The sequence below is a fragment of the Tachyglossus aculeatus genome, chromosome 3, assembly GCF_015852505.1.
Source record: "Tachyglossus aculeatus isolate mTacAcu1 chromosome 3, mTacAcu1.pri, whole genome shotgun sequence".
NCBI classification, from domain to species: Eukaryota; Metazoa; Chordata; class Mammalia; order Monotremata; family Tachyglossidae; genus Tachyglossus; species Tachyglossus aculeatus.
The window spans coordinates 36,908,931-36,927,259 of NC_052068.1; the positions used below are offsets into that span (position 1 = coordinate 36,908,931).

At 45.2% G+C, this 18,329-nt stretch overlaps 1 protein-coding gene across 4 annotated transcripts in view; it reads right to left on the reverse strand.

Moving 5' to 3' along the window:
* Positions 1 to 2,010: 2,010 nt before the first annotated feature.
* The window catches only part of KIF20B (kinesin family member 20B), an 85,576-nt gene continuing 69,257 nt past the window's right edge, over positions 2,011 to 18,329 (reverse strand). For 2 of the 4 annotated variants that reach the window (XM_038744108.1, XM_038744105.1), the window contains 5 exons: positions 16,256 to 16,456; positions 13,083 to 13,178; positions 10,643 to 10,787; positions 10,019 to 10,161; positions 2,011 to 2,267 (listed from right to left, as the gene is read on the reverse strand). In XM_038744108.1, coding sequence (XP_038600036.1) covers positions 2,190 to 2,267; positions 10,019 to 10,161; positions 10,643 to 10,787; positions 13,083 to 13,178; positions 16,256 to 16,456 — 663 coding nt within the window. In that variant the 3' untranslated portion in view covers positions 2,011 to 2,189. The remainder of the gene's footprint in view (positions 2,268 to 10,018; positions 10,162 to 10,642; positions 10,788 to 13,082; positions 13,179 to 16,255; positions 16,457 to 18,329) is intronic. The other 2 variants (XM_038744106.1, XM_038744107.1) reach the window with 2 other exon arrangements.

Genomic DNA, 18,329 nt, shown 5'->3' on the forward strand with positions numbered 1-18,329 from the left:
AATTCTCTTCCCCCCTTCAAAGCCCTACTGAGAGCTCACCTCCTCCAGGAGACCTTCCCAGACTGAGCCCCCCCTTTTCCTCTGCTCCTCCTCCCCTCCCAATCACCCCCACTCCCTCCTTCTGCCCTCCCCCTTCCCCTCCCCACCGCACTTGTGTATATTTGTACATATTGATTACTCTATTTTATTAATGACGAGTATACAGCTGTAATTCTATTTATTCTGATGACATTGACACCTGTCTACTTGTTTTGTTTTGTTGTCTGTCTCCCCTTTCTAGACTGTGAGCCCATTGTTGGGTAGGGACCATCACTATATATTGCCGATTTGTACTTTCCAAGTGCTTGGTACTTGGAAACACACACAGCAAGTGCTCAATAAATATGATTGAATGAATGAACTTCTCTGTGCCTCAGTCACCTCATCTGTAAGATGGGGATTAAGACTGTGAGCCTCACATGGGACAACCTGATTACCTTGTATCTACCCCAGGGCTTAAAATGGAGATTGGCACAGAGTAAGCGCTTAACAAATAACATCACAAGCACGGGCTTGGGAGTCAGAGGACCCGAGTTCTAATCCCAAATCCACCACTTGTCAGCTATGTGACTTTGGCCAAGTCTCTTTACTTCTCTGTGTCTCACTGACCTTATCTGGAAAATGGGAATGAAGACTGTGAGCCCCACATGGGACAGCCTGATTACCTTGTATCACCCCCAGTGTGTAGAACAGTGCTTGGCACATAGTAAGCATTTAACAAATACCATCATCATTATTATTAAGATCCATCTGGTCTGCGGGGCGGAGCCAGAAGGGGCAGATGGGGTGGGTCAAGGGGAGGAGCCAGGGTGGGGAGGGTCAGGGGTCTAGCCTGGATGGAAGGAACCAATAGGGGAGGGGTGGGGCCTGGAAGGAGGGATTTTTTCATTCATTCATTCACATTTTTTAAGCATCTACTTTGTGCAGAGCACTGTTCTAAGCTCTTGAGAAAGTACTGTTGACGGCACTACCATCCTTCCCGTCTCACAAGCCCGCAAACTTGGTGTCATCCTCGACTCCGCTCTCTCATTCACCCCTCACATCCAAGAAGTCACCAAAACCTGCCGGTCTCAGCTCCGCAATATTGCCAAGATCCGCCCTTTCCTCTCCATCCATACCGCTACCCTGCTTATTCAAGCTCTCATCCTATCCTGTCTGGACTACTGCATCAGCCTTCTCTCTGATCTCCGATCCTCGTGTCTCTCCCCACTTCAATCCATACTTCATGCTGCTGCCCGGATTATTTTTGTCCAGAAACGCTCTGGGCATATTACTCCCCTCCTCAAAACTCTCCAGTGGCTACCAATCAATCTGCGCATCAGGCAGAAACTCCTCAACCTGGGCTTCAAGGCTGTCCATCCCCTCGCCCCCTCCTACCTCACCTCCCTTCTCTCCTTCTCCAGCCCACCCCGCACCCTCCACTCCTCTGCTGCTAATCTCCTCAGCGTACCTCGTTCTCGCCTGTCCCGTCATCGACCCCCGGCCCACGTCATCCCCCAGGCCTGGAATGCCCTCCTTCTGCCCATCCGCCAAGCTAGCTCTCTTCCTCCCTTCAAGGCCCTGCTGAGAGCTCACCTCCTCCAGGAGGCCTTCCCAGACTGAGCCCCTTCCTTCCTCCCCCCCCTTGTCCCCCTCTCCATCCCCCCATCTTACCTCCTTCCCTTCCCCACAGCACCTGTATATATGTATATATGTTTGTACATATTTATTACTCTATTTATTTTACTTGTACATATCTATTCTAGTTATTTTATTTTGTTAGTATGTTTGGTTTTGTCTCCCCCTTTTAGACTGTGAGCCCACTGTTGGGTAGGGACTGTCTCTATATATTGCCAATCTGTACTTCCCAAGCACTTAGTACAGTGCTCTGCACACAGTAAGCGCTCAATAAATACAATTGATTGATTGATTGACTGTGGTCCCTCATTGAACCTCATACACAAACACACCCCTAAAAATTACAATAAAATGTTTCTTGAAACATTCCTCTTTAATTGCAGTATATTTATATGTACATGTATAAAAGGCACCTTTACAAAGATAGTTAAAGCATGATCAAATTATTATACAACTTACAATGATAAAGCCAGAGAAAACTGACCCAATCAATCACACTAAGAATTGAATTTAAAATGTTATCCACTTCAAAGTTATTTGGCTAGCCTGGGCCGGAGTTGTCGTTTGAGGGTCTGGTGATCACTTTCTTTGTTCTTCTGATCCCAAATTATCTGAAATAGAAATCACATATCATATGAAATTAACTTACGAAACCTCAGAGGAAAAGCCGACTTTCAGGTTCTGAATAACAAGTGTCTTATCTCAAATTACTAAACACGCGACAATGCAATCTCCCCCAATTTTCTCATGTCTTATTGGACCAATTCTTAGTTTGAATGGGCCCGGACCGGTAGAATTTAGTCAACCTGCACTACAGATGAAGGGTATACTCTGTTAACCGCTGCAATCCAGAACAGATTAAAATAGGGTTGAACTGTGCATCATCATCATCATCATCAATCGTATTTATTGAGCGCTTACTATGTGCAGAGCACTGTACTAACCGCTTGGGAAGTACAAATTGGCAACATATAGAGACAGTCCCTACCCAACAGTGGGCTCACAGTCTAAAAGGGGGAGACAGAGAACAAAACCAAACATACTAACAAAATAAAATAAATAGAATAGATATGTACAAGTAAAATAAATAGAATAATAAATATGTACAAACATATATACATATATACAGGTGCTGTGGGGAAGGGAAGGAGGTAAGATGGGGGGGATGGAGGGGGGACGAGGGGGAGAGGAAGGAAGGGGCTCAGTCAGGGGAGGTATTAGAGTACTAAACTCAAAGGTATGATGATTTCTGGGGTTCCCTGTCTGGATCTGCCACCTTGGTCCCTAAAATATCCTCCCCACAACTGGATTCATTCATTCATTCATTCATTCGATCGTATTTATTGAGCACTTACTGTGTGCACAGCACTGTACTAAGTGCTTGGGAAGTACAAGTTGGCAACATAAAGAGATGGTCCCTACCCAACAGCGGGTTCACAGTCTAGAAGGGGGAGACAGACAACAAAACCAAACACATTAACAAAATAAAATGAATGGAATAAATATGTACAAGTAAAATAGAGTAATAAATATGTACAAACATATATACATATATACAGGTGCTGTGGGGAGGGGAAGGAGGTAAGGCGGGGGGGATGGAGAGGGGGACGAGGGGGAGAGGAAGGAGGGGGCTCAGTCTGGGAAGGCCTCCGAGAACCAAGTTGGCAAGTGCTTCCTGCATTGCACTTCAGGTTTCTCTGGCATCATCAATCAATCAATCGTATTTATTGAGCAGAGCACTGTACTAAGCAGAGCACTGTGTGCACAGCACTGTACTAAGCACTTGGGAAAGTACAAGTTGGCAACATATAAAGACAGTCCCTACCCAACAGTGGGCTCACAGTTTCAAGAAAGTAGAGGATGCAAAGTGAATGCTGAATATGATATAGCTGGGACTCTATAATTAACATGGTACCTCAAATTGAGCCAACACTTGAGGCAGGGAACGTACTTCGTAAAAACTGTGCTTCCCGGGGTACAGAAGTGCATTTCCATGCTAGGAATGAGGAAAGATTTAACAATAACAATAATAATTTTGGTATTTGTTAAGCACTTATTATTTGTTAAGCGCTTACTATGTGTCAGGCACTGTACTAAGCGCTGGGGTGGACACAAGCAAATTGGGTTGGACACAGTCCCTGTCCCACATGGGGCCTCATGGTTTCAATCCCCATTTTACAGATGAGGTCACTGAGGCTCAGGGAAGGGAAGTGACCTGCCCAAGGTCACACAGCTGGCCTGTGGCAGAGCCAGGATGAGAACCCATGACCTTCTGACTCTCAGGACTTGGGTTCTATCCACTAGGCCCTGCTGCTTCTCTTATTGAACAAACCAGGGTTTGTCCCAGCACGGGTGAGAACGTCTCTATATGTTGCCAACTTGTACTTCCCAAGCGCTTAGTACAGTGCTCTGCACACAGTAAGCGCTCAATAAATACGATTGATTGATTGATTGACTGGATCTAGTTGGCGGGGGAGAAAAGCTGCTATTGATGGCAGTGATGATAATAATAATAATGATGGTATTTGTTAAAAGCTTACTATACGCAAAGCACTGTTCTAAGCGCTGGGGGGATACAAGGTGATCAGGTTGTCCCACGTGGGGCTCCCAGTCTTAATCCCCATTTTACAGGTGAGGAAACTGAGGCACAGAGAAGTGAAGCACAAAGAACGGTGCTTTGCACATAGTAAGCGTTTAATAAATGCCATTATTATTATTATTATTATGCCCAGTGCTGGGGCAGTTCTGTCCCTTGTCTGTTGTGTGTTCTTGGGCGAGTCACTTCAACCAATCAATCAATCAATCAATTGTATTTATTGAGCGCTTACTATGTGCAGAGCACTGTACTAAGCGCTTGGGAAGTACAAATTGGCAACATATCGAGACAGTCCCTACCCAACAGTGGGCTCACAGTCCAAAAGGGGGGAGACAGAGAACAAAACCAAACATACTAACAAAATAAAATAAATAGAATAGATATGTACAAATAAAATAAATAAATAAATAGAGTAATAAATATGTACAAACATATATACATATGTACAGGTGCTGTGGGGAACGGAAGGAGGTAAGATGGGGGGGATGGAGAGGGGGACGAGGGGGAGAGGACTTCACTCTTCTGATCCTCAGTTCCCTCATCTGTAAAATGGGGATGGAGACTGTGAGCCCGTTGTTGGTTAGGGACCATCTCTATATGTTGCCGACTTGTACTTCCCAAGGGCTTAGTACAGTGCTTTGCACACAGTAAGCGCTCAGTAAATACGATTGAATGAATGAATGAAAAAGTGACTTGCCCGAAGTCACACAGCTGACAAGTGGCGGAGCTGGAATTTGAACCCATGACCTCCGACTCCGAAGCCCGGCCTCTTTCCACCGAGCCACGCTGCTTCTCAGTAGCGGGGAAGGAGAGGGTTGGCCTGGAAAACAAGCGGGTGCTTCTCTACCCGCCTCACCCTCCCACAGGTGCAGGGGTCTCCCTGTCAGATAGTTATCCTTCTATACTCATTCATTCAATCGCATTTATTGAGCGCTTACTGTGTGCAGAGCACTGTACTAAGCGCTTGGGAAGTCCAAGTTGGCAACATATAGAGACGGTCCCTACCCAACAGTGGGCTCACAGTCTAGAAGAGTGTGACTTTCTAATGGAAAGAGCACAGGCCCCAGGGGAGGAGGACCTGGATTCTAATCCTGGCTCCACCAGTTGCCTGCTGTGTGCCCTTGGCACGTCACAATTTGGAAGCAGCGTGGCTCAGTGGAAAGAGCCCGGGCTTGGGAGTCAGAGGACGTGGGTTCTAATCCCATCTCCGCCGCTTGTCTGCTGTGTGACCCTAGGCAAGACACTTAACTTCTCCGTGCCCCAGTTACTTCATCTGTACTGCCCAGGTGCTTAGTCCAGTGCTCTGCACACAGTAAGCGCTCAATAAATACGATTGAATGAATGAATGTAAAATGGGGATTAAGATTGTGAGCGCCACGTGGGACAACCTGATTATCTTCTATCTTCCTCTGCGCTTAGAACAGCGCTTGGCACATAGTAATAGCTTAACAAATACCAAGATTATTATTATTATTCTCTGAAACTCAACCTCTGCATCAAGCAAAAACTCCTATCGGCTTCAAAGTTCTCCAACCCCTCGCCCCCTCCTACCTCACCTCCCTTCTGTCCTTCTCCAGCCCAGCCCGCACCCTCCGTTCCTCCGCCGCTAATCTCCTCACCGTACCACGTTCTCACCTGTCCCGCCATCGACCCCGGCCCACGTCATCCCCTGGGCCTGGAATGCCCTCCCTCCTCAAATCCGCTAATCACACTTCCCCCCTTCAAAGCCCTACTGAAGGCTCACCTCCTCCAAGAGGCCTTCCCAGACTAAGCCCCCCTTTTCCTCAGCTCCCCCTCTCCTCCCGATCACCCCAACTCCCTCCCTTTGCTCTAACCGGCAGCAGCAAGGCTCAGTGGAAAGAGCCCGGGCTTTGGAGTCAGAGGTCATGGGTTCAAATTCCGGCTCCGCCAATTGTCAGCTGTGTGACTTTGGACAAATCACTTCACTGTGCCTCAGTTACCTCATCTGTAAAATGGGGGATTAAGACTGTGAGCCCCCCGTGGGACAACCTGATCATCTTGTAACACCCCCCACCCAGCGCTTAGAACAGTGCTTTGCACATAGTAAGCGTTTAATAAATGCCACTAAAAAAACAAAAATAAACCCCGCCCCCACAGCACGTGTGCATATATGTACATATCTAGAATTCTATTTATATTAAGACCTGTTTACTTTTTTTGATATGCATATGTCTACAATTCTATTTATATTGATGCTATTGATGTTTTAGACTGTGAGCCCACTGTCGGGGAGGGACTGTCTCTATATGTTGCCAATTTGTACTTCCCAAGCGCTTAGTACAGTGCTCTGCACACAGTAAGCGCTCAATAAATACGATTGATGATGATGATGATGCCTGTTTACTTGTTTTGATGTCTGTCTCCCCCCTTCTAGCCTGTAAACCTGTTGTGAGCAGGGATTGTCTCTATTGCTGAATTGTACTTTCCAAGTGCTTAGTAAAGTGCTCTGCACAGTTAGCGCTTAGAACAGTGCTTGGCACATAGTAAGTGCTTAACAAGTACCATCATTATTGTTACTACTAATAATAATAAAAACGATTGAATGAATGAATCTGCAAAACGGGGATGAATTACCTGTTTTCCCTCCTACCAAGACTGGAACCGTGTGGGAGAGGGACTGTATCCAACCTTATTACCTTATATCCACTCCAGCACTTAGCACAGTGTTTGGCATATAGTAAATGCTTAAATACGACAATACTAATGATAATACCAGTATTTAAGTGCTTACTATGTGCCAAGCACTGTTCTAAGCTCTGGGGAAATGTAAGGTAATTAAGTTGTCCCATGTGGGGCTCACAGTCTCAATCAGAGAAGCAGTGCGGTTCAGTGGAAAGAGCACAGGCTTGGGAGTCGGAGGTCATGGGTTCAAATCCTGGTTCCACCAATTGTCAGCTGTGTGACTTTGGGCATGTCACTTAACTTCTATGTGCCTCAATTACATCTGTAAAATGGGGATGAAGGCTGTGAGCCCCACTTGGGGCAATCTGATCACCTTGTATCCTCCCCAGCACTAAGAACAGTGCTTTGCACATAGTAAGCACTTGCCATCATTATTATCATTATTATTATTAATCCCCATTTTACAGATGAGGTAACAGGCATGGAGAAGTGAAGTGATTTACCCAAAGTCGCATGGCTGATAAGTAGCGGAGCCGGGATTAGAACCCAGGACTTCTGATTCCCAAGCCCCTGCTCTTTCCACTAAGCCACACTGCTTCTCTTGTTACACTCTCCTTGGGGTAATCCCAGGGATTATTACACTCTCCTTGGGGAAATCCCAGGGATTACAATGGCAGGGAGGTACTTTTCCCAGGGGTCCCTTGAACCTAGCACAGCCTGCTGCCTGTGATGGAGGCGTGTTGGCCCAACGGGGGCTGCAGAGTTAATCCTGCCACTATAAAAAGAAGGCAGCGAGGCCTATTGGATAGAGCGCCGGCTTGGGAGTCGGAAGGAACTGGGTTCTAATCTCGGCTCCACCATGTGTCCGCGGTGTGACCTTGAGCAAGTCACTTCACTTCTCTGGGCCTCAGTTACCTCATCTGTAAAATGGGGATGAAGACTGGGAGCCCTATGTGGGACAGGGACGTTGTCCAACCTGATTAGTTTGTATCTATCCCAGCACTTAGCGCAGCGCATTGCAGGTGCTTAATTAAAAAAAGGAAGAAAAGAAAAAGCTGCATTCTCCATTTGTCAGCCTCCCCTTCTTGCGGGGACACCAGTATCCTCTTATCTGCTTGGCGATCATGGGTTCTGGAATCTACCCTCACTCCTCTAATAAACCTTCCTGGCCCTCTAGAGACCTTTCTCCTTTATATAAAAATTAAACCCTGCACTGAGACTGACAAGTCAAAAAATTGCAGAAGCTGGCCACCAAGGCCACTCTAATCATCAATCGTATTTATTGAGCGCTTACTGTGTGCAGAGCACTGTACTAAGCGCTTGGGAAGTACAAGTTGGCAACATATAGAGACAGTCCCTACCCAATAGTGGGCTCACAGTCCAAAAGACTGTCTAAAAGACTAAACTCTAAGGCAGGCTGAGAGGTGGCTACCTCCTGCTAACTTGTCGTGGCCCTGGTAACCGGGCTAGTCGCATGGGAGCGGCCCGGGCCGTCGTTACAACTGTCCCAAGTGGCTCCCCGGAATATCTCCCCGGGATTTCCACGGCCTTAGAGCACATCTCTCTCATTAAATAAGCAGCGTGGCTCAGTAGAAAGAGCATGGGCTTGGGAGCCAGAGGTCATGGGTTCTAATCCCAGCTCCGCCACATGTCTGCTGTGTGACCTTGGGCAAGTTACTTAACTTCTCTGAGCCTCAGTTACCTCATCTGTAAAATGGGGATTAAGACTGTGAGCCCCACGTGGGACAACCTGATCACCCTGTATCCCCCCCCAGCGCTTAGAACAGTGCTTTGTGCATAGTAAGCGCTTAACAAATGCCATCATTATTATCTTATTATAACAATTATGGTAATCGTTAAGCACTTACTATGTGTTGAGCACAGTTCTAAGTGCTGGGGTGGATACAAGTTAATCAGGTTGGAAACATGGGGCTCATTCTTATCCCCACTTTACAGACGAGCTGAGGCCCAGAGAAGTAAAGTGACTTGCCCAAGGTCACACAGCAGACATGTGGCAGTACATGTGGTAGTACAGTGCTCTGCACACAGTAAGCGCTCAATAAATACGATTGATGATGATGTGGCAGAGGTGGGATTAGAATCCTTCTGACTCCCAGGACCGTGCTCTATCCACTAAGCCACGCTTACGTCTGAATGCGATCATTGATCCCTTCTAGACTGTGAGCCCACTGTTGGGTAGGGACTGTCTCTATATGTTGCCAACTTGTACTTCCCAAGCGCTTAGTACAGTGCTCTGCACACAGTAAGCGCTCAATAAATACGATTGATTGAGGGAGTGAGTGAAAAGAAGTACATGGGTTCATTACAGCTTCCTCTCTCGTCACCACAGTGGGCTTCTGCACCAAGCCTCTGCCAGCCCACAACTGACATCCTATTTCTGGAAGCCAACTCTCCCCCACGTCCCCTCCACGCCCTACACCCACCCAACACTCCTTAATACCGGGGCAGGAGTGGAGTTAGGTTTGGAACATGGCAGTGATGCTGGGCCTGGAGGATGGAAATGGAAATGGGAGGACACGCAGGCTGGCGGGCGGGGGTTGGAGGGCAAGTTGACCAAGGAGGGTGTTGCGGGGAAGGTGAAAGGCATCAGAAGAGGACAAGGGGGTAGGTGGAAGGCAGCAGGGCTGTGGTTGTGAGGAGATATCCCCTGCCTGCTACGACCTGGGGCACCTGGAGAACCAACTGGTCGCCATTATGCTTATAAGAGACAGCGGGGAATGGCTGGTGGCCCAGGTTCAGGCTTTTTTTAAAATTTCCATACCATAAAATGAATAGACCTGAGCCACAAGTCACAACCTTTAACAACATGGGCCTTTTTCCCATTGGAAGAATGAAAATGTGAACTGCTTCAAGAACACTGACACTCCCGCAGCTATAAAACCACAGATAATAATAATAATGGTGGTATTTGTTAAGCGCTTACGATGTGCAAAGAACTGTTCTAAGCGCTGGGGGGGATACAAGGTGATTAGGTTGTCCCATGAGGGGCTCACAGTCTTAATCCCCATTTTACAGATGAGGTAACTGAGGCACAGAGAAGTTAAGTGACTTGCCCAAAATCACACAGCTGACAATTGGCAAAGATATTGAAGCATTACTTACCACCTGACCAGGAATATCTAAAGGAGAGGAAATATTCGTTGAATACAGCTTTCGTTTGGCTCTCTTTGTCCTGGGTTTATTTCTGCTACTCGGTTCCACTTCTGTAGACTTCGGAGAGCTTATTGTTTCAATCAGTTTCTTGGCTAGACAGAAAAATTGGCTTCATCAAAATTCTCAAAAAACAGTAGAGGTCACAATGAGTAGATGACTTCTGCAACAATTCCAAAATGGGTTCTTTTTGCTTTGGTTTCAAATTTTTCCTTGTGGAAGTGGGGAAGGAACTTGATTTTAAACCTGATAACTCTAAATCAATCACAGAGGAGTACTGCGGTTCTTTCTGCTCTGGCTACCGATTGCTAGAGCAAACCTAACCTCAAAAGACAGACTCCACTTCTGTGGGCAGTAGTGCTGGTCAAGAGGGGAAGAGGCCAAAATCCAGGACCGGGGTGTAATTTGGAGAGAAATGGAAGCAAAAGGAGGGAATTCCTAGGCTGCAAATGTTATTTGTAGAGCACTGCACTAAAAACTGGGAAAAGTGCGAGAGAAAGAAGAGATTAATTCCCAATCGAGGAGAAAAATCCCAATTCCCACAACAATTTCATTATCCGTTAGTTCTCTGCATACCCTTCGAGTGAAGTGCTGGAGAACTATGCAAGAAGCTTCCAAGCTTTTGTAGTGCTCCATCTTTTTTCACGGACGCTGAGTCGGTGCGGAGAGTAGTTTGTTTCTGTAAAGAATGCCCCTTTTTTGATGAGAGTGCAGTGGTACTCTAATAAGCAGACAGAAAACATTTCTTAGCAAAAATTATTTAGATACATTTAACAGCAACAATTGAAGTTATACTTTAAAAAAAACATCTGCTATCATATCTAGATTTTTTCCAGGATATCTTTGCTTGCCCAATAGATCTGGACTGTGATGTTTTAAGCTCAATATGAAAATGAATGCATTGATGGTACTGTAATAATAGTATCTATTAAGCGCTTACTGTGTGAGGAGCACCGTGCTTAGGGCCGGGTGGAGATCAGACCACTACGGATTTGGGCAGTACAAAACAAGAAAGCGTCACAGTCCCTGCTCATAGGGAGTGAAATTCCACTCAAATGGAGGACACGGACATAAAACTACTAGTGAATAAAGTATTCAAAATAAATCACAGACTGCATAATAAGTGTAAAAGCCCAAGTGCTGAATGGGCATGTAAAAAGTATGGGATCCCTGCTGTTGGGACTAAGGGCACTGTAGTATATGCCCACCTGTGTGTTCTCTCCCAGCGCTTAGTTCAGTGCTCTGCCCACAGCGAGCATTTAATAAGTGCCATTACTACTAACACAAGGTAGTAGAGCCCTGTGTGGTGGAAATCTGAGCCAGTCCAATTCCATCTTAATAATATTTGTTAAGGGCTTGCTTACTCTGTGTCAAGCACTGTTCATTCATTCAATCATGCTTATTGAGCGCTTACAGTGTGCAGAGCACTGTACTAAGTGCTTGGGAAGCACTATTCAGCAAGAGACACTGCTGTAAGCGCTGGGGTAGATACAAGCTAATCAGGCTGGACCGAGTCCCTCGTCCCACATGGGGCTCAAAGTCTTCCTCTCCATTTTAAAGATGAGGTAACTGAGGCACACATAAGTGAAGTGACTTGCAAGGTCAAACAACAGACAAGTAGCAAAGCCCGCATTAGAACTCAGGTCTTTCTGGGGTCCCCGTAATTGCCGGACAAATGCTCTAAGATAAAACAAGAACAGATAATTCCATGCCTGGAAACCCGGTAAGTGGATCAAGAACAAAACACTGCATGGATTCTTTTCTACCACTTTACTTTGAAATGTCATCGCCTCATTCTCTAGGGACAAGTAAATGCCATGGCATTTAACAAAAGTAGAACATTTGGTTACCCAGAATGATCCTATAGCCTCTAGGCTGTAAGCTCGTTGTGGGCAGGGAATGTGTCTACCAACTCTGTTATCCTGTTTTCTCCCAGGCCCTTAGTACAGTGCTCTGCACACTGTTGGCACTCAATAAATACCACTGATTAACTGAAATACGATTAATATGGTCAGATTGATCATGGCCAGTGCATTGGGGTAATTAGGTTTTTACAGTTTGCTAGACTTTAAGTTCCTTGAGGCCAGGGAGGAGTCTATTAAACCTATTGTAGTCTCCCAAAGCACTTATTTCAGGGTTTTGCACCAAGTAAGCACTCTATAATTATTTCTAACTGTACGCCTTTAGAAATACATCCCTTTTACATTTCCTCACATAAAATGGTGAGAAACACAGGTGTTTTTATTGAAAAGAAACTCCTCCAATTTCTTAGGGCTGAAGAATAGCCCCAGGACTAGAAAGTTTGCATATTCTACAAACACTTGGAACCTCTGACGCCTTTTAGGGATTTGCCAATCTGGGAATTTTGCCCTCTTGGGAAAAGATAAGACACACTTATGGGCTGGGCCAGGTAGATTTCTCCCTCCAAATCATGCGGGTGGCTTAGTTCAAATCAAGCCAGAGATCTTGGCTTTGTCCGTTAAATGATAAATCCACAAATGGGAGATGTGGTCCAGTGGATAGAGTGCAGGACTGGAAGTCACTTGTTTGCTATGTGACCTCAGGCAAGTCACTTCTCCGGGCCTCAGTTACCTCATCTGTAAAATGGGGATTAAGACTGTGAGGCCTATTAAGGATAGGGATTATTGTTCAATCCAATTATTTTAAATCTACCCCAGAGTTTATGGCTTATGGCTGTGCCTGCCATACAGTAAGTGCCTAAACACCACAATTATTATTCTTTAATTGGACTTGGGAGGAATTTTTGCTTGGAATTCTGTTCTTGCTATCAGTGAATCCACCAACCATTTTACTCAACATGCACAGGGGGTCTAGGGATCTTTTCTGGGGCTTTATCTTTTATTGGGACCTGGGTGAGTCAAGGTTACAAAAAACAAGGCACCACTCCACCCTCACCATACCAGAACAGTGCCAGCGCTTAGAACAGTGCTTTGCACATAGTAAGCACTTAACAAATGCCATTATTATTATTACCACAAGTGAACCACCCACAAACCTTTTGCTCCCTCTGGACAGGAGAACTGAACTTTGAGAAAGGAGAGTTCAAATTAGTTCCAGAAGTATTCTTCTTATTTTCACTTTTAACAAATTCCTGAAAATACAAACAATTCCCACGCCAGTTAGGTTCATAGGGCATACCTCTCTTTCTCCTAGGAAAAAGATATTTCCCCTTAAAACTAACGAAGTACAAGAAGTCCCCAATTTTAGTCACTACTGCATCACTAACATCAAGTACAGACTTGAGGAGAGACATTTCACAAGGAATGACCACTGAAAAGTATTACTCTTCAGAAAAGGTAGTTCGAAAGACAAATGGAAAAAATCCAAGCCAACGGCTAATCTACCCCAGTCAACTGTGCTGCAGCAGATTGGGTTGTATAGCTAATACCGTGGCTGGGGACACAAGCCTCCATGGGCAGTCCACACAGAGAAAGAGAAGACGGTCTTGAAAGTTGATTAGGTGTCACGGTCGCAACTACTGAGTTCTTCACAAGCTCGACTCTCTGCTGCATTCCCTCTTGAACCAAGGTGGTAGCTTTCCTGAAGCTTTACTTTCCTCAATCATCCCAACAGTCCCAGCATGAAGGGGTCCCATTGCCTAATTATAGCCACTTTTGAAGCCCCCATGACCCCATGGTCATCTGGAAATGTGACCGGCTTCTTGGGTCCATGTCGGGGGGTTGGAAATATTGGAAAAAGAAGCAGACTAGCAACCATTCCAATACTCCCTCACAGAATCGTCTTCCGTCCAACCCCTTATTGAGGGACGCTTGGAGAGACCCGACTTGTCTGGAAGTGTTGGGAGAATCCATTGTCTCCCATGTAAGCGACTGGAAAATCCCTGGTTACTCACACAAGAGGCCAGAACAACTGTGGTTCTTGAGAATTGGGAGCAGCAAGGAGACGTGACTGACCAGAGGAGCTGAAGAGTGGGGACATGCACAATCCAACAGGTGAAATATATGACTTGTCTTCAGGGGTCAAAATGAACTGAACTGAAAGGCACTTGCAGTGTGAGGAAAATTAATGAATGGCAGATGGAGCTGGTTTGTTAAAATGTACATGCAGCTCAAGAGGTTTGGTTTTTTGGGGGGGAAAGGGCAGGAGGGGCACGCTTAAGTGACAATTTTGGTCAGTTTCATCATTTAATAATAAAACCGTGCTCAGTGGAAAGAGCCCAGGGGCTTGGGAGTCAGAGGTCATGGGTTCTAATCCCAGCTCCTCCATTTGTCAGCTGTGTATCCTTGGGCAAATCACTTAACTTCTCTGTGCCTCAGTTACCTCATCTGTAAAATGGGGATTAAGATGGTGAGCCCCACGTGGGGCAACCTGATCACCTTGCATCCCCTCCAGCGCTTAGAACAGTGATTTGCACATACTAAGCGCTTAGAAAATACCATCATTATTATTATTTAACTGTGGAACTTTTAAAGACAGAGTCATAGTTCAGTGAATACTCAACTTCAGAGCACACTTGGAGGTCAGAGGATGCCTGCAAGTGTGTTTGAAATGAAAAAAAAAGAGAACTGCTGAGGAGTTGAGCAAGTAGAATATCAGTTTTGCAGATACAGAACAACAAAGCCCCTCAAAGTCCTAAATGAACTGTAGGAGACTTTGGACTAGCCATGAAAACAGCCATTTTCCTGCCTTCCCAGAAGGCTTGTTTATAGTAGGAAGCAAGGAAATTGCTTGGCATCCTCTTTGACCTCCAACACAGACAGTATCTCTTAGTCACCTCTCCGGGAATGGGAAGGAAGAACACGTCCCACTTCATATATTCATTCATTCAATCGTATTTATTGAGCGCTTACTGTGTGCAGAGCACTGTACTAAGCGCTTGGGAAGTACAAGTTGGCAACATATAGAGACGGTCCCTACCCAACAGTGGGCTCACAGTCTAGAATATAGCCCGTGAGCCCCTTCGATGAATAGGGTCCATGTCTAATTTCCACCCAAATACTCTGCACACAGTACCCCTCTCCCACGGTTTACTTCCTGCCCGTCCCCACCACTGTACATCTTCAAGACGTGGTACTTGGTGAGTACAATGAGAAGCAGCATGGCTTAGTGGATAGAGCCTGGGCGTCAGAAGGACCTGGTTTCTAATCCCAGCTTCGCCACATGTCTACTGGGTGACCTTGGGCAAGTCACTTCGCTTCTCTGAGCCTCAGTTACCTCATCTGTAAAATGGGGTTTAAGAGTGTGAGCCCCACGTAGAACAGGGACTGTATCCAACCCGATTAACTTGTATCTACCCCTGTGCTTAGAACAGTGCTTGGCACATAGTAAACGTTTTACAAGTACCACAATTTAATTTCACATTACGGAGAGAGGGGTGGAGAGGGGTTAGGGAATTAGGGGAGGGAAAGGAATCAGTGAGAACTTTTACTTTTTTAAATTTGCCAAAAGGCTAGGAAACTGTTAAACAGAAATTTATGCCTAGAAAGACATCGGTTTTATGTTTATCACAGCAAGAGACGACTGATCACGGCTGCCCACCAGCTCCGTCATTTGACTATGTGCGACTCCAAACTCAAGGAAGGATTGAATTTCAGTAGAAAGCCAATTACCAGAAAACACTACTGGCATAATTTGGATAATGGAAATTTTGGACAGGAACAAGCTCCATTTTGTTTGGCTACCCACATTTATTTGGTTTAGATAAGTGAATGTTTCCATAATAGCCTTTCTGAAGTTCTATTTCCAGCTCAAATGTGTATGAAGGTCTAGGCATTACAGTGACGGATTTTGTTTTAAGACAAAGAATCATAAGGCTAGAAAGGACCAAGAGATCATTTGACTCAGTTTCTTGTTCCCAAGCAGGTGAATGCTTGAACTACACAGAACAGTATGGGCATCTAACCGTTTCTTGAAGTTGGAAACCTCACAACATCACCTTAACGTATTCAAGTATATTGAACCTTGATAGTCAGGACCTTTTTTCCTGAGCTCAAGGCAGAATTTATCTGAATTAAGAGATATTAAGAGCCATGAGAACCCCACCTGGAAAAAAACCCTTAAAATCAGGGATTTTCTGACATTTTAGTTCGAAAAATGTAATTAAATCAACAATCAAGTTCAATGAAATAAGAATCAGACAGTTTAAAAAGGGTGATTGAATTTGGGGCTTTTTTTTTTTTTTTAGCCATCAGTTAAGTACGGATTTACCTCATCCATCTCGTGACTCTTCCTCTTCTTTGATCTGGTGATCTTAACCGTTACTGGCAAAGTGCTACTGGAGTGCTTCACTTCCATTCTATTAGGTTGTAAAGGCGTAAACTGAATTTCTAATTCTGGTTTTGGAAACCGGCTAGTTTTCCCATTTTCAGTAGACACTTCAGAAGACTCAAGAACTAAATCTGGACTGTCCTGTAGTTTCAGAGTTTGAGTTAAAAAGACACACACAAACACACACACATATTAAAACCTTATTTACAGCACAAGATACTATTTCTAATGTTTCCTGAGTACGTTCCTTATGCCCTCAGGCTCATGTCGTGAAACTGCCATCGTAACAGCAATATTTTGAAAACCATCTAAAAATTAACTACATATGGGCCAAGGGAGAGAGACAATTTTGCTCTATAAGCAGGGATGATATCCCACAGCTTGCATCCTTTGGGCAGCTACCCATCCAGACTCTACGGGAGGCTCTGACCACACGGTCAATGAGCCGAGGGGGAGGATGTTATAAAAAAAAAAAACCTACCAAAAGACAGAACAAATCACGAACTCATTTCCTCAAAGTAAAAGCACAGACAGTGCTCTTCTGCATAACTAGAATCTGCTGCCAAATTAGGAGTCGAAGTGGGAAAGGCAAAAGAAAGGAGAAAGAAAATTGAAAATAAATTTCATTCATTCATTCATTCAACTGTATTCATTGAGTGCTTACTGTGTGCAGAGCACTGTACTAAGCACTTGGGAAGTACAAGTCGGCAACATATAGAGACGGTCCCTACCCAACAACGGGCTCTCAGTCTAGAAGGGGGAGACAGACAAAACAAAACATGTGGACAGGTGGCAAGTGGTCAGAACATTTCCTTCCACTACCTTCTCTCCTGCTCAGACCACCAGTGCTGGGGCCTTGCTCTTCCCACCTTTAAAGTCCTACTAAAATCACACCTCCTCCAAGAGGCCTTCCCCAATTAATCCCTCATTTCCCCCACTCCTCCCTTTTGCGTTTCGTATGCAGTTGGAGCTGTATCCTTTGAGCATTTGATATTCACCCCTCATTCAGCTTCCCAGCCCTGATGTACATACCCATAATTTAATTTTAATGTCTATCTCCCCCCTAGACTGTACGCTCCTCTTGAGGGAAGAGATTGTGTCTATAAACTGTACTGTACTCAGTTCTCCCAAGCACTTAATACAATCAAAGGTATTTACTGAGTGCTTACTATGTGCAGGACATGGTACTAAGCTCTTGGGAGAGTACAATATAACAGAGATGGTAGACATATTCACTGCCCACAGTAAGCTCACAGTCTAGACGAAATTTTCAATACAGTGCTCTGCACATAGTAAGGACTCAGTAAATACCACTAAGTGATTGACTGGCTACTATTTTACTGAACGCTCACGCAAGTCACTCAACTTCTCTCAGATCTTGACACCGGCCTGGGATGAGCAACTCCGGGAGTCAAGCTCAAAAGGCTGTGGGAGCGCCTGACCCCACTGGGAATATTCGGAAACAACAATGTCAATCAATCAATCGTATTTATTGAGCACTTACTGTGTGCAGTGCACTGTACAAAGCACTTGGGAAGTACAAGTTGGCAACATATAGAGACAGTCCCTACCCAACAGTGGGCTCTCAGTTTGTCACCCTTAGGAACAAGACAGGCCACTGAGGTTGGACAATCAACAGCAGAAGGGAGTTGATTTGACTACGTGGCTCTCTGTTATGAATTTTTATTTATATTAATGTCCGAATCCTCCTCTCGACTGTAAGCTCACTGTGGGCAGGGACTGTGTTTACCAACTCGGCTGCATTGTACCCACCCAAGTGCTTAGTGCAGTGCTCTACACACAGTACTTGCTCAATAAATACCTTTAATGATGATGTTGATTTCCCTGGGGCCTTTTACTCAACACCATCCACAAATTCCTCAACCCTTGTCAGAGATGCTGTTCTTCTCCACGAAAAAAGATACAAAGAACAAAGGGAAGAGAAGGAAAAGTCTAGAACAAGAGAGCTTTGATGACATTCGTTTAGGCTGGTCATTTCCTTATTACATGGCTC